General features: G+C 47.2%; 1 protein-coding gene across 1 annotated transcript; it reads right to left on the bottom strand.

Annotated features, from left to right (window-relative positions):
* Nucleotides 1–431: 431 nt before the first annotated feature.
* Nucleotides 432–2373, bottom strand: LOC127334269 (exocyst complex component EXO70B2-like). The gene has a single exon (XM_051360685.2). It carries the CDS (start codon nt 2233–2235, stop codon nt 523–525), a length of 1713 nt encoding a protein of 570 aa, XP_051216645.1. The 5' UTR covers nt 2236–2373; the 3' UTR covers nt 432–522.
* Nucleotides 2374–23737: the final 21364 nt, after the last annotated feature.

Below are 23737 nucleotides of genomic sequence, written 5' to 3'. Positions count from 1 at the left end.
TACCGCCGAGGCAAATTTCCTACTACCGAGTGAAACGTGCACGGGAGAAACACATTCAAGTAGAAGTTGTGTCCCGGGTATTGCACGATTGATACGGCAGTCCGCAACGAAATTCCATATGAATCTGGGGAAATCCATTTGGGCTCAGTTAGGAGTAGTATATTAATTGTGCATTACTATTAAGTAACGTTTCGTCAGTTCACTAGCTACTTCAGCCGTACACACCTGGACAAGTTGAAGCGTCACGCAAGATGCTGTACGAGACTACTCGCAATGCATAAGTATCATATAGAAGTATCATGCTTGTATGATACTACTATATGTTACTATATTTACAATGCATGATATCATATTTTTTAATTGGCATCTTCATGATAATAATATAATCCCTAATTTGTTAAAAAGAAATGAGGATTAGTTAATTTGAACGTGGCAAAATGTGGATCAATACATTATTGTTCAGAAACGCGCTGCACAGCAACAGACAATGTACATGTTAGTTGTTTTTTTTTTTTTTTTTGCCTAGGTGCTGACTAAGCTATTGCTGCTGCTGATGTCTGACGCCCGGCCGCCGAACAGCCCGTCTATCATGCCGATCACGTCCCCCGGCGTTAGCCTGGCCGCAGCTCCCTGCCGCCGGTAGAACATCCTGTACGTGGGAACCACGGCTGCCTTGGCCACCGCCCTGAGCACCTCCCCCATGTCATCGTCCGCCGCCACCCACCTCTCCTGCATCGTCGCCGCCTCCACCACCGCCTCGTCCATGGCGCCGCCGCGGAGCACCTTGGTCCCCCACGCCGCGCGAACGTACACGTCCACGTACCCCCGCGCCTTGGCCCTCTGCGCCTCCGCCCACTCCTCGCCGAGGACCGCCTCCAGCTTCGTGCCGCCGCCCACCTTCTTGGCCACGTAGTGCGTGTTGTTCGCCAGGAACAAATAGCTCAGCGCCGCCTCCCGGTAGTTCCCGGCCTTTGCGTCCAGCTTCCGCATCAGAACGGACACGAGCCAACCGATCGGGTTCGACCACAGGCTAAGTGTCGCTAGCTTCATCGATGACGATGATGTCGACGACATTGAGAGGTCCGACGATGACGAGCTGGTGGTGTCGCTTCCGGAGCCGACGGATGACGACGTGTCCGTAAACTGCTCCGCCGAGTATATGCGAGCCAACGCGTTCTCGTAGTCGGCGAGGAAGACGAGGTAGTTCATGACGTAGCGGGTGAGCGGGTGCACCGCGCCGCCCGCCACCGTGGCCTTGGCGGGCTCCTTCTCGATGGCCGCCTCGAAGCTGGCCACCATGCCCCGCGCCGCGTCGCCGACCTTGGTCACCGCTAGCGTGACGGCACGGGCCGTGACCTCCGACTTGTCACCAAACGCCGCGACGATGGACGGGATGATGGTCTCCGTGAGCGCGTCGTGGACGTCGAGCACGCGGAACAGCCGCTCCGGGGCGCGGCGCGCGCGCGCCACGGCGGCCTCGGCGAACGCGAGGATGATCATTGCCTTATCTTCGGCGACGGCCGAGAACAAGGCATCGCCGACGGACGCGTTTTCCCCGGCGAAGACGCGGTCACAGAGGTCTCTTTCCTCGGCGAAGACGGACGCGAACGCGGCGCGCGCGCCGGAGAGCCAGGACTGCATCTTGGGTTCAATCTGTTCCCAGGATAGCTTGTTGATCGTGGCCTGCTGCAGGGATGACGAAAAGCCGTGCAGGCGCTGTAGCGCGGAAGCCACGGACGCGCGGCGGCGCTCCTTGAAGACGGAGACGCACTCCTGGCCGTACCCGGCGGCCAGCATGGCCTCCGCGACCGCGCGGAGGTGGCCGCACGTTTCTCTCAGAGCGTCGGTGCTCTGGTCGACGTCGTCGTCTTGCTCGAACTTCAAGACGTTCGGTAGGGAGGAGAGGAGGATCTGGAGCTCGAGCTGGAGCCTCCTCATGGCAGTGTCAAGAAGCTCCTGCGCCTGTATGAGACCGTGGCCGCCGCCGTGGACGTCCTTGGTGGTGATACCGGACGCGTAGAAGAGCATGGCGCGGTGCAGGTCCTTGGCGGCGCGCAGGAAGGCGTCGGCCTCGTGCGGGGTGGTGGAGTCGAGGAAGAGGGAGCGGCCGGAAGAAGAATCCTCCGGGTGCCATTTGTCGAGCAGAATGGCGGCGGCGGCCACGGTGTCGTCGACGACGGTGGCCGGGAGCGTGCGGCGGGGAGCCAAGGTGCTGCGGCTGCCGGCGCGCGTCATTGTTGCTATCGATAGATGGTTTGATCGTTGTCCGCGATGTGTGACGGTGATGTACGTACTGATGTATCGCCTGAGCTGAGCTGACTGAGCTAGCTTTGGTTCCAAGGCAAGGCAAGGCAAATGGCGGAGTTTGTTATGAAGAGCTGAGCTTTGCTTGGACGGCAGGGGGCTGCATTTGGTACTTATACATTTCTTGGGCCGAGTTGGGACAGTACTATGGCGACGTCGGTCAAACGCGACACCTGGCCAAGCTTGCGTCGATGTATCTCCGTCACGGATGTGAGTTGCCTTGCAGCCGTGCAACAGAATGCATATTGAAATATAAATATTCCAGCTTGTTTGGCCTGCATTGTGAATTTGTGATTAACCTAGTCTCTCTTGTACGCGGTAAGAGCATGTATAACAGACCTCTTATTTTTCTACCCCTTAAAACATGAGTAAAGGGTCCTGTATTCACTTTTTGCTGGTCGAAAACTCGTCCGAGCTAGCAGACCCTGTATCCCCACCCCGTAAAACAGAATCCTACGGAATATTCTGTTTTCAGCGGCGGCGCGCGGGTAGCTATGGCGGCGGCGCGGGGAAAACGGTTGGGAATTCTGAAATATCCGCGCGCCCTAGTGAAATGGGATGAGGGGTTGGCCCTATATTCAGCCTCCCGCCCCGTAGAAGTAAGGGGCGAAGAGCCGCCCCGTAACCAAAACTGTAAAAAATCGACCCGGGGGCCAGTTTTACGGGGTCTGCTAGACGGCCGGGTAGCGCCCAACCCCTTATTTTGACGGTTATTATACGGGTTTGCCCCTTTTACGGGGTCTGTTAGACCTGCTCTAACAGCACTTACAAGAACACACACGCGCGTTTTTTCGAACTGGATGCTATGCCCCGGCCTCTGCATGAATTCAAACGGCCGCTTTTATTTATTTTTATTTATCAAAGGTTGAACAAGAGATTATATATGAAAAAAACTAGAAACCACCACACAACACCTACCAAGCACAACAATGAAAGAAGATCATGCCAACAGGGACTCATTCCCTGAAAACACAAAAAAAACACTAGCTAGAACCCGGGAACATCGCATAGTCGAGGCACCCACTAAATGAAACGGGAGCGTCTCATGCCCACGCGAAAGAAATCGTTACCGCCATTAACCGCTGGTCCATTTTTAGGGCTGAGATCCACATAGACACTTTCAGTCCTACCATCGACGCTTCTGTCAGCATGGAAGGTCTGGGTTAGTTTGAACTTAAGACCATATCTTGACTTTAAATTAATAAAGCTAATCACAAGGCCATAACATGGAAGATGTTCTGTTAGTTCTCAGATAGCAAAGTCTTTTGGTTAGCTATTTTAGCTTACCAAAACCTTTTGTACTTTGAGCCAGAGGAAGTAGCTTGTAATTTAACTCATGAATTAGATATGGGGTTTACCCGAGTTTTCCCGGCATAACACCACAAATAAATCGGCAGCAGTAGGATGATAGTGCAACCACCACCGGACCACTTCCAGCAAATCCTCCATTGGCCGACTAGTTCTGTGTGTGGTCCAGTTGATAGAGTGGTAGATGACAGATATTGGTCATTGACACTAGGATGTTTTTTCTCGAGGTGAAACCCATGATTTGGCATTCTACCTTGATAGGGCAGCCTCATGTCATTTCCTTGTTAAAGGTGTTGGTTCGAGGTTTTGCTTCGGGGCTAGTTCGGATCGGTCAACATCGACGTGCGAGCGGAGGTTCCTTCTTGAAGGCATTATCTTGGAGTGTTGCACCTTTCTTCAAGTCACATGTTGCTCAACTAGTGGATTACACTCTTATTAATCAAGGTGCTTAAAGGGGTACTTATGAAAACAAACCAAGTTTTTTCTAAAGCACCGGCGCTTATTTTTAAAAGAGAGGTGCCTACTTAGCTATCATGTATAGCATAAATAAGCATCCATGTTTCAGAAACTAGTTTTTTTTAAAGCGCCCTCTAAGCATCTTGCACTATACAATTTGGCACTACGGGTCATTGTGCCTTTGCCTAGTGGGAAGATGCTCTACAAAGGCCGCCTGGAACTTCGCAAAGCCTTTTATAATCCCATGGGCAAAGGCATTTTTCCGAGTGTTTTTGCCCCGGAACTTGGCAAAGATTTTTTCCGAGTGTTTTTCGGCCTCTATTGATAAAAAATGTTGCTTGACGGGGGACTATTTTAACCGAGGAGACACGTGTCATGTTAGTTTATGATTTGTATACGTTTATTGTGTGTATTTAGTATACACAGATAAACTTTAAATCTTTTTCGGCGTGTATTTTGAGGGGGACAAGGCAAAGAACCGAGGCTTTGCCGAGTGTTTTTCCCTGAAACTTGGAAAAGCCTCAGTTCTTTGTCATGTGCCCCTCAAAATACAGTAAAGATCTCTGTCGGGCCATACCATTTGATAAAGACAAAATGCCAGGAACATAGGCTGCTGCAACATGGTGCCTTTGTCGATTTTGCATGGTCTCTACGGTGTGCCCTGCAAGGCCTAGTTTGACTAAGCATCATTTCATGTGAGTCCTAATTTGAGCAAAACAAATTAAAAAAATCAGAAAAATAGGGGTTGAACAGGTGCTACCAAGTTTATAGTTTTTTTTTTAAAAAAAAATAGGCTTGGCACAAAGGTAAATTTTCTAGATATGCAACTAAGTGAATTTACCTAGATGAAAGGCTACACAACAAAGCAATCTACCGCTAAGAAAGATACAATAAACACAATAAAAGATAGAGGTAACCAAGAGTGGAGCATGTGGAGACACAAGTGATGATTCCCGTGGTTCCTTCCTTTTGAGGGAAGTATGTCTACGTTGGAGGGGTGTGGTTGCCGCAAAGGCCTAACCAGCGGCACAAAAGCCTCACCCTATTCTCCGGTGAGCGCCGCCACGAAGGCCTAGCTCACTTGTCCGCTAAGGGATTTCCTCGAGACGGAAAGTGAGCCTTTGCAAGGTTTTTGGGGCACACATACATAACCGAATTAGAGCCTACCAAGGCTGTTACAACGGAACAACAAGTTATCAATGATGTAAACAACAACTAGGGTTTCCAAAGGAAACTCTAGTCAAAGTCCCCTCAGGTGAATGAGGGGGAAAATCAAATCGCTTTGGTGATGATGTAGATCATGTTCGTCTTCTTTGATTCTCCAAAGATCAAGAGCTTTGGGTTGTTGAGATCTAGTGGAAATCTTGGTTGAGCTGGATGAGGTTCTCTTGATAAAAAACGAGCATCTTGAGGTGGAAGATGAAGTGGGGTATTTATACCCAAGCTACTGAAAGAGCCGTTGGACGAAATTGGGGCCAAAGTATCCGACCTAAGTGCAGGCTGGATTATCCGGCCTACTGAATAATTCGGCTTTTTGAAATCTCCGGTCAAATATCTGGCCAAATATCCGCGGGGGAGGTGGGGGGGTGTGCTAGGGCTCGCACGTTTGGTCTCTTCAAAGTCTTTTTCCGTTTTTCGGGGGATAATCCAGACTGGGCGGAATATCCCCTTCCCCCCTCCCAGATACTTCGGAATATCTGGCTTGGAGCTGGAAAACTAAACTCTTTTCATCCGCAATATATGATCCATACTTTTTGGTGTTCGTTGTTGATAAAATGAACACATCCAAATGACCCCGCACCACTAAAAATATCATTACATCATGATCAATGTTGTTATCTAACACACAAAACCATAATGATAGGGAAATGTTCTTTCGATTCTCCCTTTTTGGTGTTAGATGACAACACTGGGATTTGCAATAAAGTTCAAATATCACATATAAACATGTTGCAAATGGATAGAGGCACTTCCCCTAGATGTGTGCATATAAGTAATTTATATTTGAATACATATGCACAACAAAGAGGTTCAACTGGCCTCAAAGATTTAATATAAGAGACATGATCAAACAACAATAGGTATGAGATATCATATCAAATATAGTTTAGACTTTGAGATAGAGTTCATAGCCTTATGGTAATAGAGAATACCAAAATCCATAAGTCACATACCATGCAATAATATAGTCTCAACAATATAGAATACCGAAATCCATATGTCTCACATACCTTGCAAATGACACATAGAACATAGTAGAACAATAAATACGCAAATGTTCAACACAAATGACAAATAAATGGACACAAGCTCTCAAAGAATGGTAAAAGCATATGCTTGAGCCCCATCCATGCAGATCCCCGAGAGCCTAATAGAACTACCTCTCCCCCTTTGGCATCGAAACACCAAAAAAGGGAAAAGGATATGATACACGTCCCAAGGAGATCACTCCAAGTTTGCGGGGTCCGAGACATCCTCACTCACATAGTCCTCATCACTGTCCTAGGTTGGTGGTGGGGAAGAGCGAGAAATACTGCTCCTTAGAAGGTGCTGCTCAAGCTCGGTCGAGTTGGTCAGAGAGGAGTGCCAGTTGTTGTTGGTAGCATGAGTAGTAAGCTCAGAAGGAGGGCCTTGCTCGCCACTGAGCTTGCGAAGAATAACCTGATGATTGTACTGAATGTTTGCACACTCACGACTGGACTGATAGTTCTCCTCTTGAATCTCAACATTCATGTGCAAGACATTGCACTAAAACCAATTCAGCTTCTTCACCTCTTTCTTGATGTATGTGGAGGGAGCCTGGCGCCCATGGGTGGTGGAACTAGCATGAGCATCTCTTGTGAAAGACCCAGGGTAGCAGAAGCAGTGGAGGCACCCTTCTTTCTTTTCACATATGGCTTCTTAACAAGGTGCTCCACACAGTCATCACTCAAATCATAAATGCCAATAGTATCCTTGATGAGTATCATAATTTAGGGATCATATGGAATATAAATTCTGGACACAATAGTATCAAAAATCTCATGGAAGATATAGGCCATCACATCCACACGAAAATCCTGAGACTCATCTTCATTTTGTGCACACTCATAGGCAAGGTGAAGAAGATTTACTAGGGCACTGCGAATAACATCATTGTTGCCCAACTTGGAGCAATGCTGTCACACAAGATGATCACAAGCTGATCATATAGAGCCAGAAGACCGGTGACAGTGCCAAGCACTCCAGTATCATCATAGAGCTTGTAGAGCTTATCCTTGCTTGGGCGACTGATGCATGTAAAAGGCATACATGAACTTTATCCTGTATCATATTTAATTTCCACATATTTGCAACATATATGATGATAATGCCATGTTTTACATTGATTTATGGGGATTTAAGAATGATCCCCTTTATTTGGTTTATAACTCCGCAGTACATGAAAATCCTGTTTTGTGTATTTTTTACTTTCAGAGACATATAAGGAGTCAAATTGACCTGAGATTTTTGGAGCGTCATTTTTTCATCGGGGAAGCAACCTGGGACCTGGAAGCACACCTAGAAGGGCCTGAGGCCCAAAAGAGCCCATGTGGTGTGCCTAGGCTTCTAGGGCGCGCCACCTGAGCTCTTTCGGTCGTCGATCGTCCAAATCGCGTGATCTTTTCACCCACCGGCGTATTTTGACCTAAAAATCACTATATATATATGGCCCCGAAGAGTTCTCAGGAGGAGAGCGCCGCAGGAAGACACAAACACGAAAAAAGAGGCTGCGGCAGAGAAGATTGGAGGGGGAAACTCCGTCGGGATCACCGCCAGAGGGATCTCCACCTTCTCCGACGTCTTCATTGTCATCACCATATGATCAAGGGAGAATATTCCACCTCTGGACTACGGGTTTGTGGCAGTAGCTTGATCTATTTCTCTCAATAGTTCTTAGTGCCATATGAGCTGCCTCACATGATTATGGCCATATTTGTAATACTTATGTAATAGATCCTTATTCTATAATATTGTGCTACGAGATCTGATTGTATTATGTGTAAGATGTATTGATAGATGCATATTATGTACCCGTTCTTAAGTATTTTTTTCTGATCCAACATCTATGCAAGAGCGTGTGTGGGGTGAAGTGTGTATTAGATGGAGTAGCATGATTTTTATTGATTGTAGTGACAACAAATTCATGATCTATTATGACTTTGCCTTTTCTTTTGCTACCTCGATAAGGATAAAGTGAATCCATGTGCTATGTTGATCACATGACAAAAGTGATGATCTTGTCTGGTCAAGGTAGTATATTTGATATTCAAACATCATGTCAAAGTACGTATGGCTATACTCTGTTAATTCTTAATACAAGATTGCATGAAGTTTTCCATTTCTTATGTAGTATAAGAGAGATGTGTTGCATCATCTCTATGTTAAGGCGTGATGCCGATATGAATGCGTATCTTACTCATGTTATTGTTCTGCATCCTCATATCTAATTGATGAATTACTATTTGTCCATTACAACTTAAAAGAGAGAATAGTCAAGTGAACCCATGAACCCCGATCCACTTTTTATCATAAGAAACACCGTTATCTTTCTTTTATCTTGTTTTCTGTTTGCTTCACTATTTTAATCCAAAAATACAAATATATTTACCTTTCTTATTTGCATCCAAAACACCAAAAAAAATCAATCCCTTCACAGTTTTTACTTAGTTACTTTATTTCATCTAGTTTTACTCGCTTTATTTTTACATGTGTTTTATTTACTTACGCGAAACCTTGTGCTTGACAACCACACGGTGAAGTTGGGGACACAAGGCTTTTATTTTACTTGCAGGATTGCTAGAAGAAGAGAGATGAGAATACTCTCTGCTCATCTCCCCAAGAGTTCGATTTAAACCCTAGAGTCACCCTTGTGGGAAAAATAGTCTGCTGATACAACACTCTGCACTTGGAGTCCCAACGTATCAAGATGTTTTTAGCGTTGTTGCTAGGGAATAATCAAGACACTTCATCAAGCCCGTTGATCATCATCAGCGACCCGGTGCATGGAGATGGTGACCAATGGCATTGGGTGACATAGGCATCCCCAATGGGCCTGCCGAAGATGATACCCGGGGTTTACTGAAGGCCCACGACCCGAAGTTTATGAAGCCCAGAAGCCCAATTAAGAGATAGTTTGGAAATATAGAGTTATATTAGGAATACTCGACTTGTAACTATTACACGGTGAACTCAGAGAGTCTCCCGGACTTTGTAAACTTGTACATCACGAAACCCTCGGCTCCGCCTCCTATATAAGGGGGAGTCGAGGGACAAAGAGGGGATCGATTCCATTGTCAACATAACCCTAATTTCCTAGCAGTCGAGTACTTTTCCGGCTGAACCCTCGAGATCTACTTGCCCTCTACTTCCAACTAAAACCTAGTCTACAATCCGTAGGCATTGACAAGTCGATACATTATCAATTGGCGCCGTCTGTGGGAATTAGAGGCGACAAGGAGCTGATCTCGATGGCACGTTCAAGATCGTCGACTTCTTCGGTGGCAAGCAACGCGATGGACAGAGGTAAACAGATCGAAACTGATCTAGTCGATTTTGTTCCTCGCCCGCCCTCCCGTTTGGATGCATATGCGTATCTGGAGGAGCCTATGGAGATGACGTTCGGAAGGTTCCACTTCCGCGTCGGAAAAGAAGGATCGCATCGTCTCGAGATTCCAATTTCGTCGGGATCGTCGGTGGTCGGTTCCGATCTTTCGGAATCATCGTCATCGTTCGAGACAGGCGACGAGGATATTTCGCCGCCACGCTTCGGCAAAACTACGACAAGCGAGAAACTCGCCAAGATCTTCGGCAAAACTACGACAAGCGAGAAACTCGCCAAGATCTTCGCCAAAAGGATATTCCAACAACTGACCAAACCTATAGAAGGTGGCCTCAAAAGGGCTAGTGCCAGACATCCATCTCATAGTGTGTCCATCATCCCCTTTGATCACAAGGGTGGTGAAAAACTGCTGCAAAAGAGGGATATTGTAGTTGCATTTGAGCGTCGGGACTAAGAGGGCCTTTGACACCCCCCAATACCGACCTTACGACTCGGAGGAACCCTAGGGACGAGTGGGGGCCAAAACGGTGAAGAAACGCCTGCTTTTTGGAGGTTTTCGCGTCCAGGATCCTGCATACGGGCACGACCTGCTCGTACCGGCGGTCGTTGAAGTCTCTAACTCCGATTTCAGTGTTGTTTGCCTTGTTGAACTCGTATGGCTGAGTGCTACAACACCATGGTCTTGGATGTATTTTGCGCTTCTGGAAAAAATGACTATTTCCATCCTCCAAATGGCTTAGCCTGGTGGTTGCAACTCCTCCATATTGTGTCCTCTTTGCTCCCCTTGTATCCCCTTATTCATAAAAGTGTCTTTCACCTACATACACATAAAAAGCAAGAGAAAGGTAATAATATCCTAAAAAACTAGTAATTGTGCAATCCTCGGAAGAAAGTGAATGAGAGTTGGAAGTAAAGCATATGGGGCACAGTTAGGGCTAGATAGAGCATGAGATAGATGATAAAGGGTATATTTCATATACCTAAAAAGTGTTGGATTTACCAGCTACCAATTCTTCTTTGAAAAAACAACAATGAACCACCACGGGAGCTTCAATGTTACCTATGTATTTTTTTGGAACACTGTGTGGACTTTAACAAAGCACACAGTTGAAACTGGACATATTCAGTGGTAGCTCAGAAACTCGATGTATGTTGGATAACACATGCCCCCCATATACCCAATATAATCTGGATGATTTGTATTATTCCACGAAGAAAAAGAACACCTCAAAGCTATAACAAAGCACATGGTTGAGACCGGATATATCTAGTGGTGGCTCGGGAAGGCCATGTGTTGGATATCACTTACCCCCAGGATATACCCGATCTCATCCGGATGATTAATATTCGACGAACGAAAAGAACATAGAAGGGAGATGAGAAACAACACCGAAGAGTGAGTTGTGGATTATTTGCTAGAGGGATGGGCTAATATATATTGGACCAAGGGCTGAAGATGGAAGGAAGGAAATGGTGGGAAAAGAAGGTGGAAAGAAGTTTGGCGCGGGAAGAGATGGCAGGATAAGAGTGTTGTTTGCCAAGTGTCCGTTAGGGTACACTCGAAAGAGCCCCGCTGCCATGGCGTCGCTGTCATCTACCGGCGCTCCAGCCACATGTCCCCATTCTTTGTCGTGGTCACTTGTTTGCTGAGTGCATTTCCAATTTTTGCAGCGTGCTTCCTTGTTTGTTTGGGAAGTGCTTTTTTTTTTGTATCTTTGCCGAGTTTATCACCTTTTCCATGTATTTTTTGATTAACTTGGCAGACAATCATGTTTGTCGAGTTTCGAAGCTTTTAACTCGGCGAACCACCCTAACTCAACAGATTTTGATTTTCAGGGAGTGATGATTTGGAGATAACACGGAGATCGGTCCTACATGGATAGGCTCAAGTTTTTTATGTTTATTTGTTCGACACTGATGTTTGTTGTTGTTTTTAATACTTAATAACATGTGGTTGTGTGCATCAATGATGTAAAAACTGAAAGGTTCCCTTTCAAAAAAAAAAAAACTACCATCTGATGCAAAGCCGGACATTACTTATCGAGCGACATGCTCGATAAGCTATTGCCGTTGGCAGGACATTACTTAACCGGGACGGCATTTGCATGTGTAGACAAAATAAATGAATATCTGATGCACACGAAGACAACTATTGCCGTTTGATTTGGAGAGACCAAGCCATCACGGCTGAATAACCGGCTCCCGTGTCATCACAGTAGTCGATAGTGACCCAGAAACTGACAGAAAAGCTTATGATTAATGAATACGTTGACAGAAAAGTTTACGAACCCCTCGGCGGCTGAAAAGGAGCGGAGGAACTAGCCGGTAGCTAGACTACGTACGCATCTACGCATCTAGAATTCTAGATTTAGATATACACCGACGATGCGCTGGATAGCTTATAGGAATTGTAGCCCAATATCTTACGGCACGATTAGTGAAGACAGATCGATCTGCTGGCGGTTTTTCGCCTCGTGCGACGAATCTTCTAGTACGTACAATACTTAGCTTGTTTGATCTGGTCATGCGCAAGGAACAGCTTAGTCATTTTCCGGTTGAGGCCTGCACTGAAGAGTATTTGTCTTGCTTTTGTTTATTTCCTTTGGATTAGATTAGCTAGCTATCTAATACGTACTTGGCTACTTGCTAGCTAGTATAATCTCTCGGGCGTTTATTTTCCTTGCAGTCTGGGTCTATGGGAGAAATTTAAGTGATTGAGTCAGGCAGTATCTGAGTTGGTCAACTCAACTCCCATCAGATTTGACGTGATCAAGCCAAGCTAGTTCAGGCCCGTTGAAGTCACCTTATTACATTAGCATGCGGTGGCAGTGGTTGATTGACGCATCTTCTAGTACCAGGGGCGTTCGACATGGACCAGTTCTCTGTGCCCTGCTCGATCCGACTTGCTCATGGTCATGCCGGCTTTTGTGTTGCCCTTTGCTTGGACTCGGAATGTCCACCCCCACAATCAGAATCAGACCAAGTATTGTTGGATATGAGAGAAACCATATGCGCAAGTGTCAGCTGTCTTCTTCTTTGTCGCACTCGCCTCCCTGTCGCAAACCTCAGACGTGCTTCCCTCCGCTAGGTCACATGTGAGTAAACAAGGAAGAAGAAGAGAAAGGGACTGAAAGGATAAAGCAAAGTACAATCTTCGTAAATAGTTGCAGCTGGACCAAAAGAATTCCCGCCTTCGGAGACGGCTCCCTTTACGCACTGTCTCAAGAAGTACGAGGATAAGAAATATTTTGGGGAATTTAATGGTTCAGCATAATCTCTCTTTTTTTTTTTTGAGAATTTACGGTTTAGCATACTCGACCCGCTAACTCTTGCGTAGTAACTCTTGCCCAGCACCAACACCAACACCAACACCAATAATACGGCCCAAATTGTGGAAAGTAACCGAACCCGCATGGGCTGAGCCTAACAGAATAACTAAAATATGTAATCTGGATCAGTGAATATCATGAGCTATATGACAAGTTAGTAATGTTTTACAGTTTTGGAAGAGTGGGCTAGGGCCCAGAATGGTCTCCAAGAGGTTCCTCCTGTGGAGACAAATATTGACGTCTTGCTCAAAAAAAAAGCAAGGCTAAATAATAGACTCCCATGTCATCACAATAGTCGATTGGGGCCCCTGAAACTGACAGAAAAGTTCACGATAGCTAGTTTACGACTCCCGTGTAATCTATCCAAATGCGACCTCCTTGATTACTTGTAGTCTGCTGAACTCCAATCAGATTTGACGTGATCAAGCTTAACTGGTTAAGGCCCGTTGAAGTCAAGTCATCGTATATCATTTATCTTGAGTACTATATTGATATGCAGATGCGGTGGCTGATTTGCCGCCCGTCCGATCGATGCATCTCTTACTTGGTAGGAGCGTTTGACATTGACCATTTCTACGTGCCTTGCTCGATCCAAGATGCTCATGGCCATGCCGTTTTATTGTGTTGCCCTTTGCTTGGACTCACAATGTCCAGCCCTAGAATCAGACCAAGTACAGTTTAATATGACAGAAACCATATGCGCAACTGCGAATGTCACCAGTCTTCCTCTTTGTCGCATTCGCCTCCACATCACAAACGTCGACGTGCTTCCTTCCGCTAGTTGACAGCATCAGGAGTATAAGCTGAGTATAGGAAACTACATTTGAATTAGCAATCTCCTATGCATCGCCAATAGAGGTCTTGGAAAGACTCCCATAGAATATTATAGATATTTAGTCAGCTTTCTCGAAATCATAAGAGGACCTTTCTTTATAGAAATGTTAAGAGGACTTCAAACCCCACACATATATGAAGCCCATTCCATGTGACTTCCATGTGACTCAAACTAAAACAAAATGTTGTGTGCCGGCCGCCTCCCTCATCGCTTCCACGGTCTAGATCTGGTACCTTTGAATTAGTTGATCTTTGGAAATTGTTTAGCGAACTGATAAAATTTAATTTCATATGTATACCATTCATATTTTGTTAAGATGCTTATATGTTAGTCAAAATATCTCCATCCAACCTATTAATATAGATTTTTGTGGGACGCAAAGTCTACAACCACCGTTATTATTTTTTTAGGGGGGAAGCAACAGAACTATGTTGCGAGTTTTATTGATTACAATTAATGGTTGCATCCTTTATTAGGTTGTTTAAGATAAAAGCTAGGGGGCTGATTGTCCTAATTATAAGAACTATCATCATGAAAACAAAACCAAGCTAGGTAGTGAGTTCCTTCATTTGCTTCCCTGAGACATTGTTTAAAAGGCAGTTCCAATCGTAGTGGCCAAGTCCACGCAGTAGGCAAACATTGCTGATAACATTGCTGATTCCTCGCTCCACCATCTATCTCCGCCCGTGCATGCATCAATTGTTTCAGATGAACCTGATTCAGCTTGTATTTGGTTTCAGCCCATCTTGATTGCTAGGGTTACCCCCACCCGCGTTGCAAGCACTACGTGATAGATAAAAGAAGTTGTTGCTGCCACAAACCGGCACTCGAAGTCCCTAAGGACTGCACCGGTAGAACCTGCACTCACATCAGGATGAAACGATGCATCGATAGTTCTTGCGATAGAAACGTGTCACACGAACACGTTGTTGTGTACACGTGGCACCGATGGAGATACTTCGCAAATCACCACGAAGGAGGCCGACTATCAACGTGATACACAAGATAGCTAGCCGATGCTTTTAGAACATGAAGCCCCAATGGGAGGGACCCCATCATAGGTTCTAGCGACTATGGGCGGAACCAAGTCAGTTTGACCATCTTTGGATTGTTTATCGATTCACAGAGTAAATACGTGTTAAGTCATGGATTAATGGAAGCACAAACAAGGGTTTGAGGGATAAAAAGTAGATGTATTGGTAGGTTGTCGATCAGCTGTCACTTCTCACACATATATGAGGTGGCTAGACTACCCGTACCAGTTTAGGTCTCCTCTACATATTACAAAGGTAGTATCTAGACCGGAAAATATAGAGAAAACTAAGGAAAAAACTCCTTCGGCTCATAATGTACCAGAACTTTGATTGTCCATGCCCATTACTTTCCAAGCCTTCTATATATGTTCTTCCGTGTTGAAGTCGATCTCCACCTAGCTTCACTCAATGCAGCTGGCTTGATGGGCTCATGGATGTAACTCGGCCCATATATGGTTTTCCTTGGTGTATCTTCTGGACTCTTTTATTCTTAGCACCATGTTCCTCCATGCCTAAGCTGGGCTACCGCACGACTTCTTTCGAATCCGTCCCAAAGCCAGCCTTATCCTTAGCCGTTTGCAACGTCTCCTTGCCTCACCCGGCTACCTGTCAAAGGTGAGTGCTAACATATGCCCTCATGGTTTCTAGCAGAGTGCTAGAAAATATAAAAATGTAGAGGGTTAGTCTAAAGGCGATGCTTAAGATCATCGGCCATGTATTGGGATAATGTGACATATATGTACATGATCCATAAGTGCATTTAGAAGAATTATCATTCACTTGGGTGGAATTTCTTCAAGTAACATCCATTGATAACTCGGAGGACCTTTCTTTATAGAAATTCTAAGAGGACTTCAAACCCCACACAATCATGAAGCACATTCCATGTAACTCAAACTAAAACAAAATGTCGCGTGTCGGCCGCTACCTTCATTGCTTCCCCCGGTCTAGAATTCTGGATCTGGTATTACCTTTGAATTAGTTGATATTTGAAAATTGTTCAGCGAACTGATAAAATTTAATACCATATGTATACCATTCATCCAAATATTACAGTAGAATTTTGTGGGACGCAAAGTCTACCAGCACCGTTTGATTTTTTTAGGGAAGGAAAAAACTATGTTGCAAGTTTTATTGATTACAATTAATAGTTACATCATTTATTAGGTTGTTTAACATAAAGCTAGGGGGCTCATTATTAGGTTTTGTTCAATTATAAGAACTATCAGCATGAAAACAAAACCTATCTAGGTCACAAGTTTCTTTATTTCGTTCCCTCGAACTATGTTTAAACGTGGCTGTTCCAATTGTAGTGGCCAAGTCCACGAAGTAGGAAAAAATTGTAGATTCCTCGCTCCACCATTTAGCTCCGCCCGTGCATGCATCAATTGTTTCAGATGAACCGGATTGATCTTATATTCAGTTTAAGCACATCTTGATTTCTAGGGTTACCCCCACCCGTGCTGCAAGCACTATGTGAGGGATAAAGAAGTTGTTGCTACCACAAACCGGCCTTCTAAGTTCTTAAAGAATGCATAGGTAGAACATGCACACACATCAAGATGAAAAGATGCACCCATAGTTTTTCTGTTAGAAACGTGTCACACGAACATTCCATTGTGTACCCGCAGGCCAATGGAGATACTTCGCAACTCACCACGAAGGAGGCTGAATATCAGCATGATACACAAGATAGCTAGCCAACGCTTTTAGAACCCGAAACCCTAATGGGAGGGACCCCGTCAGAGGTTCTAATGATTACGGGCAGAACCAAGTCGGTTTGACCATCCTTGGTTCATTTATCAATTCATGGAGGAAATATGTTGAAGTTGCCGATAAACATGAACAAGGGTCTGAGGGATAAAAACTATATGTGTTGATATGTTGCCGAACAGCTGTCACCTCTCATAGATATATGAGGTGGCTGGACTTTTTGTACAAGTTTGGGTCTCCTCTACATAATATCCAGACCGGAAAATACAGCTAAAAATAAGGCAAAAACTCCTTCGGCTTCGTACTGGACCAGGACTTCAAGCGTACATGTGACTTTCTTTCTAAGCCTTCTATATATATTCTTCTGTGTTGAAGTTGATCTCCGCCTTGGCTTGTCCAGCTTGATTGATGGGCTCATGGACTTAACTTGGTCCATATCTGGCTTTCCTTGGAGTATGTTATGGACACTTTTCTTCTCATAACCTTGTTCCTCCATGCCTAAGTCGACCCACCGTCTGACTCCTTCCGGATCCGTCCCAAAGCTAGACGCGTCTGCATTTTACTCAGCCATTTGTAGTGTCTCCTCACCTCACCCAACTACCTGCCAAAAATGAGTGTGTTATCACCAGAATTTGACCGGATCAGAGGTGGGCCGTGATTAAAGATGGGCTTGAAGAATATACACGGAAGATATACATGAATCGGCCTTGTACACGAAGTTTGGGCTAGTTTGCCCGTGTATCTGTAAATATAGTAGGATACGTGTCGGTTAGTTAGAATTTGGCTCGTACACGGTTGGGATTATTCCCACGTTAGAAAGTCTACGGACTATAAATATGTATCTAGGGTTATTGAGAAAAACAACAATCACGTTCACAACAAACCAATCTAGGCGCATCGCCAACCCCTTTGTTTCGAGGGTTTCTTCCGGGTAAGCATCATGCTGCCTAGATCGCATCTTGCGATCTAGGCAGTATACGTTTATTCGTTGTTCATGCGTTGCTCGTGCTGAAGCCTTGTTGATGGCGAGCAACGTAGTTATCATAGATGTTTTAGGGTTAGCATTGCTTTACCACGATGTATGCTTTTGTCCATGCAACCCTTAGACGTCTAGCCGCCCTTACACCTATCCTAGGTGTGAGGGCGGCACCTTGCTTGATCTGTGTTTAGTAGATCCGATCTGTTATGATTGCTCCTTGTTCTTCAAGGATTAGTTTGATATCTGCATAGTTAGGCCTTGCAAACGGGTTGAAGGATCCAGTAGCACGTAGGGTGTAGTTTGCTAGCCCTAGATAAGATGTTCCGGGAATCAAATCCATGCTGGTTTTTAGGCCTTATCTAGGGCTGGTTTATTATCATCTTGCGTGGCTGCCAGGCTCAATCACGTGTAGGATGTTCCGATTATGCGGTGAAAACCCTAAATCGTCGTAGGTCGTTTTAGCTCTATATTGATCAAGCAGGACCGCCATGTGATCGTAGACCTCATACGAATCATGGGTGGATCGGCTCCTTGAGCCGATTCACATGATAACCTGAGAGCCGATCGAGGCTCGTATTTAATGTTTACGTGTATGCCATGCAGGAAACTAAGCGAAGCAGATCATCACCTTCCTGACCAGGTATAGGTCAGGTGGCACGCCCTTGCACCAGCATCGGGATGTGCATGCCGGAGCTTTGCGGGCCGTCGCTCGAGGGACCAGGGCCAGCAGCAGTTCTGGGAGCCTCCCGGCTCTACGTGTTGCCCGTCGCTACTCGCCGGTGGGTTTCGGACGCCAACACATTCTGGCACGCCGGGTGGGATGGTCTTCGACATCAACTGCATCGCTATCTACGTCTGAGATGGCGGAAGATCCAGTCACATACGAGGATCTGACTGAGGAGCTCAAGAAGAAGTATGACGATGTCAAAGCTATCTTCGAAGCCGACCTCATCGGCTCTTTCCAGAGGACCCGCTCACACGGCATCAGGTGGAAAGGGTTCTCACCTGAAGGCGCGCTCGATGGAGTGGACCTGTCTACCCCTTCAGAAGAACGCACCAGGTCTCTGCGTCAGGAGGTTAATCACATGGTAGCTCATTCGCTACACCGCCATTCTGAGAGCCTGGTGAACGCTTTGGAGCGTGTCGCGCTTCGGGTGATCCAGGAAATCATGAGACACCAGTACTCTCCGTCAGGACCTGCTCTAGGCACTCACCAAGGAGAGATACCACTCCAGACCCGACCACCGCTGCTTCAAGGTGTGGCAGCACCAGAAGTGCCGAGTTCACCGGCATTCATCGTCTACAAGATCGGTGGTGATCCTAGTGATTACCAGTTCTTGTATGAAGCACCCAAGGAGATCTCGCACGGATACACGTGCACATATGTGCCAGATTGCAGTAACTGGGCACTCACGAACCGCATCAAAGACGAGGATTTGGAACGGCAGAGGGGCTTCTGGATCAGATCTTGAGAAGCAGGCGTGGCTAGCTAAGTATGCCACTCCAACAAACCTTCAAAGCTCAACTCCTGCAGCTAGCTCGGATCTTGAGAAGCAAGCGTGGCTAGCTAAGTACGCCACTCCAGCGAATCTTCAGAGTTCGACTCCTGCAGCTAGCACCGCGGATCAGATCAGTACAATCTTGAGAGACCAGTTCGGCATGGTGCCGAAACGGAGGGCAATCGGCTATTCCAAGCCGTACCCCAATGAGTACAATTTGATCCCACTACCACCCAAATATCGGCTCCCTGAATTCTCCAAGTTTAGTGGGTCAGATGGCTCCAGTTCAATCGAGCATGTGAGCCGATATTTGGCGCAGCTGGGCACGATCTCAGCATCAGACGCACTACGCGTGAGGTTCTTCGCACAGTCCCTCACAGGATCGGCTTTCGGGTGGTACACCTCGCTGCCACCAGATTCAATCCGGACTTGGAAGCAGATGGAAGAGCAGTTCCACATGCAATATCACTCAGAGGCTTCCGAGGCTGGCATTGCCGATCTAGCACAAGTACGACAGAAGCGCGGAGAAACAGTGTCAGAATACATCCAGCGCTTCAGGACCATCAGGAACCGATGCTATTCGGCTCGTTTGACTGAAAAAGAAGCAGTCGAGCTGGCGGTGGTGGGTCTTGCATCGCCGATCAAGGATATGGCTTCCCAAGCAGATTACGCTTCACTGGCGCATATGGTTCAGAAACTGTCATTATATGAACAGCGCCACCCAGAGTTGTACCAGGACAAGTTCAAGCGTGCGGTAGTCCTGGTCGAGACAGAGGAAGGTGAAGGCTCTGCAGGGGATCAAGAGGTAGCAGTGGCTGAATGGACTCGGGGGGCAAGCCCCGTGTCCTGCAAGTGGGTTAAGCCACAAGGTCCTCCAAGAGGGTTTGACTTTGACGTGACCAAAGCTGAGCAGATTTTCGACCTCTTGCTCAAGGAGAAGCAGCTAAAGTTACCCGAAGGCCACAAATTCCCTACGGTGCAAGAGCTCAACGGCAAGCCATATTGCAAGTGGCATAACACGTTAACCCATACCACCAACGACTGCAGGGTGTGGCGTCAGCAGATCCAAATGGCGATAGAATAAGGGCGCCTAATTTTCAGCCAGTACGCCATGAAAGTCGACACGCACCCCTTCCCCGCCGTTAACATGGTGGAGTACACTTACCAAGGAAGGTGCCAGCCAGGTTTCTCGTTCAGCATCAACATGGTCGGGCCTGTGCACCACCCTGGTAAGGACAGAGACGAGGGCAGCCGCTCTCATGGCAAGGACAAGGAGGAAGCCGTTCCATGCGATCGGCTCCGACACGATGGCAAGCGCTACATCACGGAGGGAGAAGTGAAGAATGTACGATATCAAAGACCTCTCTCTGATCATCTCCTCAACAAGTATGTGAGTCAGTACGACCAGCGCCGGCGATACAACGACGACGACGAAGGAGATCGTCTGGCTAGCAGAAACGCCAGGAGACATCGTCGGCATGATCGCGACGAGGAGAGATATGAGCGCCATGCCAAGGAGAAGTCAAGAGAGCAGGACGACGTGGACAGGCACTGGGACTGTCCCTTCTTCAAACACTGCTGGGATTCAGGAATGAGCCGATTGCCCACAATCGGCAACTGCCCAGAATGTAGACAGAAGAAGAAGGGCACAGGAGACGTGTCAGTTTTCAAGCGTCTCGGACCTCTCCCATCTCGGAACAAGCAAGCTGAGTCCTCTCGGGTGGAAGATCTCGAGGAATTAGAAGATGACGATGAAGAAGAAGAAGATAAATACCACCGTCCAAGGTGGTGCCCTGATGGACTCAGCCACTCCCAAAAACGTAGGGTTCAGCGACTACGTTGCTTGGAGGAAGCCGAAAGGTTATACCTGCATACGTTGAGGAAAGCGCGGCCTGATCTGGCCGCGAAAATTCAGCGAACTCTGGACGAGGAGGGTCGACCATAGAAGAAAGAGTGGCGCCCCAAACAGAAGAAAGCCGATGATGAGACATCGGCTGGCACAAACATGGTGTTCATCCTTCCAGCGAAGTTTTGTGCTCCTGGAACCGAAGAGGCACATGTGGCACAACTTGACTGCGGCCCAAGGCCGGTTATCTTTGAGAAGCCACGAGAAAGAAGTTACAGACACCTGAAGGCCCTGTACTTACGAGGTTATATCAATGGGCAGCCAGTCAACAAGATGCTGGTCGACACCGGAGCGGCAGTCAACATCATGCCATACTCCATGCTACGTCGTCTGGGACGCTCTAGCTCAGATCTGATCAAGACCAATGTCACATTGAGCGACTTCAACGGCCAAGCATCAGAGGCACAAGGTGTTCTGAACGTGGATCTGACCGTAGGAAGGAAAACCATCCCTACGACATTCTTCATTGTCGATAGCAAGAGCACCTACGCTGTCCTGCTAGGGAGAGATTGGATCCACGCCAACTGTTGCATTCCATCCACGATGCATCAATGCTTAATACAGTGGGATGGAGATGAAGTAGAAATCGTCCACGCAGATGACTCAGCCGAGATCTCAACGGCTGGCATGAACGTTTGGGAGACGGCAGGCCAAGAGCCACTCTCCGGCATCACTTTGGACGACTGTGAGCGCATCGACGTGACAAAAAACGGGGTGAGGCTGGTCTTATCCACCGGCCTGACCGTGTAACAAGAGCAAAGGCTATGGACGTACGTGGCAAGGCCGATCCTTGTGATCGGCCCCAAAAAATAAAAAGTGGTGATCTTGTCTCCAGCATGCCACGTAGTCGTAGTGACGCACGAACAAGATGTAAACCTTCATTGAGCAATGCAATCAAAATGGGGGCCGATTCCAGCAATCGGCCCATATTATTATCCTCGCCATACGATTTGCCTGTGTTCAGCGTCGATCTAACAGGTGACGGAAAGCTAGGGTATGGGTTTACATCGGCTGATGAGCTAGAAGAAGGCAACTTTGGTCATGATAGAGCCGATGTTCAGGTATAGTTCTGTGGATGACTGCAGAGCCGATATCTGCAGTAACCTGACAGATTCGGCTCGGGGGGCACCTAACCAGATGAACATGTGCGATACATGGGCAGTGAAATATGGGGGGCTGATGGAAAAATCGGCCAGTAAAAAAAAATGTACATGCAAGTCACAGCCGATGCACAGACGTCGACTTGAGAAAATATCCGAAGACAACAGTATACAAGTAAAGCCGATGCACAGCCATCGACTCTAGAGGTACAAGTTCAGCAAAACATTTATCAGTTTACACAGAGAGGCTCTACTGAAGAAACGCGTTGAGGGCCTGAAGGGCGTCAGCACGGATACGATCCACCTCGGCGATCTCAGCCTCATCGTCCTCATCTTTGCCTGTCACCAGCTGACTGCTCAGGGCACGAATTTCAGTCAGATCGGTCTTCAGATCGGCTGTGAGGCCTTTTGCTTCCTCTTGAGAGCGGGCAATAAGGGCTTCCTTGTCTTGGATAAGCTGCTTGGTCACCCTGACCCTCTCTTCAAGGTTCTCCAGTTCCTTACGCAGGGTTTCGAGTTCGGCACTGTTGGTGGAGGTGTCAGTTTTGGCGTCCAAGGCGGCCTTTTTCTCGTTGAGCCGTTGACACTTGTCTGCAATATCGGCTCTCAACGGTAGCTGGGCGTGGCGAAGGTTAATTCTTTGACGAGCCGACTGCACCCTTGACCTGAAGACCGACAGAGTCACAGCTGGCCAAAGCTTCACCTGCAGTGTCACCGGGAGATGGGGCTGGATGTCTTCGAGGATGCCCTTGATTTCCTCGGGGTTTTCAACCAGAGTCTCAACTGAGGAGGAGAGCAAAGCCTTGAGACGCTGGAGTGGACCCTGGGCCGTGCTAGGACTTGGCTCTTCACCTGCCTTGGAAGTAGCTGGTTCGATGGATTCAGGGTCGAACGTCAGCAAGCTTGAGAGATCACAACCCTGACATGACGAACAAGAACAGCATTAGTATACAGCAAAGAAAAGGGTAGAGCCAAGGGAGTGGAATGTACCTCTCCCAAAGTAGGAGGAACAGCCGATGTGGTGATGATCGGCTTTTCCGTGGACTTGGCTAGGTTAGCCACGTGGTCAGCCACGCTCGCTAAGGTTGCTAGGTCTAGCGTGGCGGATGGCATCAGTACCTCTTCAACGTCCCCGCTAGAGGTCTCATTAGTCTGCAAAAGAAATGGTGAGCCGATCCGAGTAGCAATGGGACGGCATGAAATATGAACCAGTGAAGTAATTACATTTGAAACCTCCTGGCTTGGCGAGGAAACTCGTGGGTCTTTGCGAGCCCTCTTGACGCATCGACGCTTCACGCGTGACCCTGCTTTGATCGGAGCTTGAAAAGCAGCAGGTTCGGGAGTTGACCTTTTCTTAGAAGCCGACGCTGGCGAGTCCGTCTGGCTCTGTGTGGTGGATCTCCCGGAGTTGCCCGGGCTCGAGTCCCTTCGGCTAGACTGTGCCTCCCCGCTGGAATTCTCTTCGGTGGAGGTCTGGAAAAGAGAAGTACAAGCATGTTGCCAAAGCCTGGGAGGATAGATAAAATTAGTTAAGGCACAAGTCAGCTTACGTGCAAGCTTTCTTGAGCGAGAATAGGGGCCTTGCGCTTCAGGGGCTTCTTGGCAGCTACTTTCCTCACTGCCTTCCTCGCCTGGATTGAGGCTCGGGGGGCAACTGGCCCCGAGGATGCTTTACTCTTGGGAGCCGATTTCG

This window comes from Lolium perenne, chromosome 2 (genome assembly GCF_019359855.2).
Source record: "Lolium perenne isolate Kyuss_39 chromosome 2, Kyuss_2.0, whole genome shotgun sequence".
NCBI lineage: Eukaryota > Viridiplantae > Streptophyta > Magnoliopsida > Poales > Poaceae > Lolium > Lolium perenne.
The sequence above is the reverse complement of the archived record's forward strand: the minus strand, read 5'-3'. Positions and strand labels throughout refer to the sequence as shown.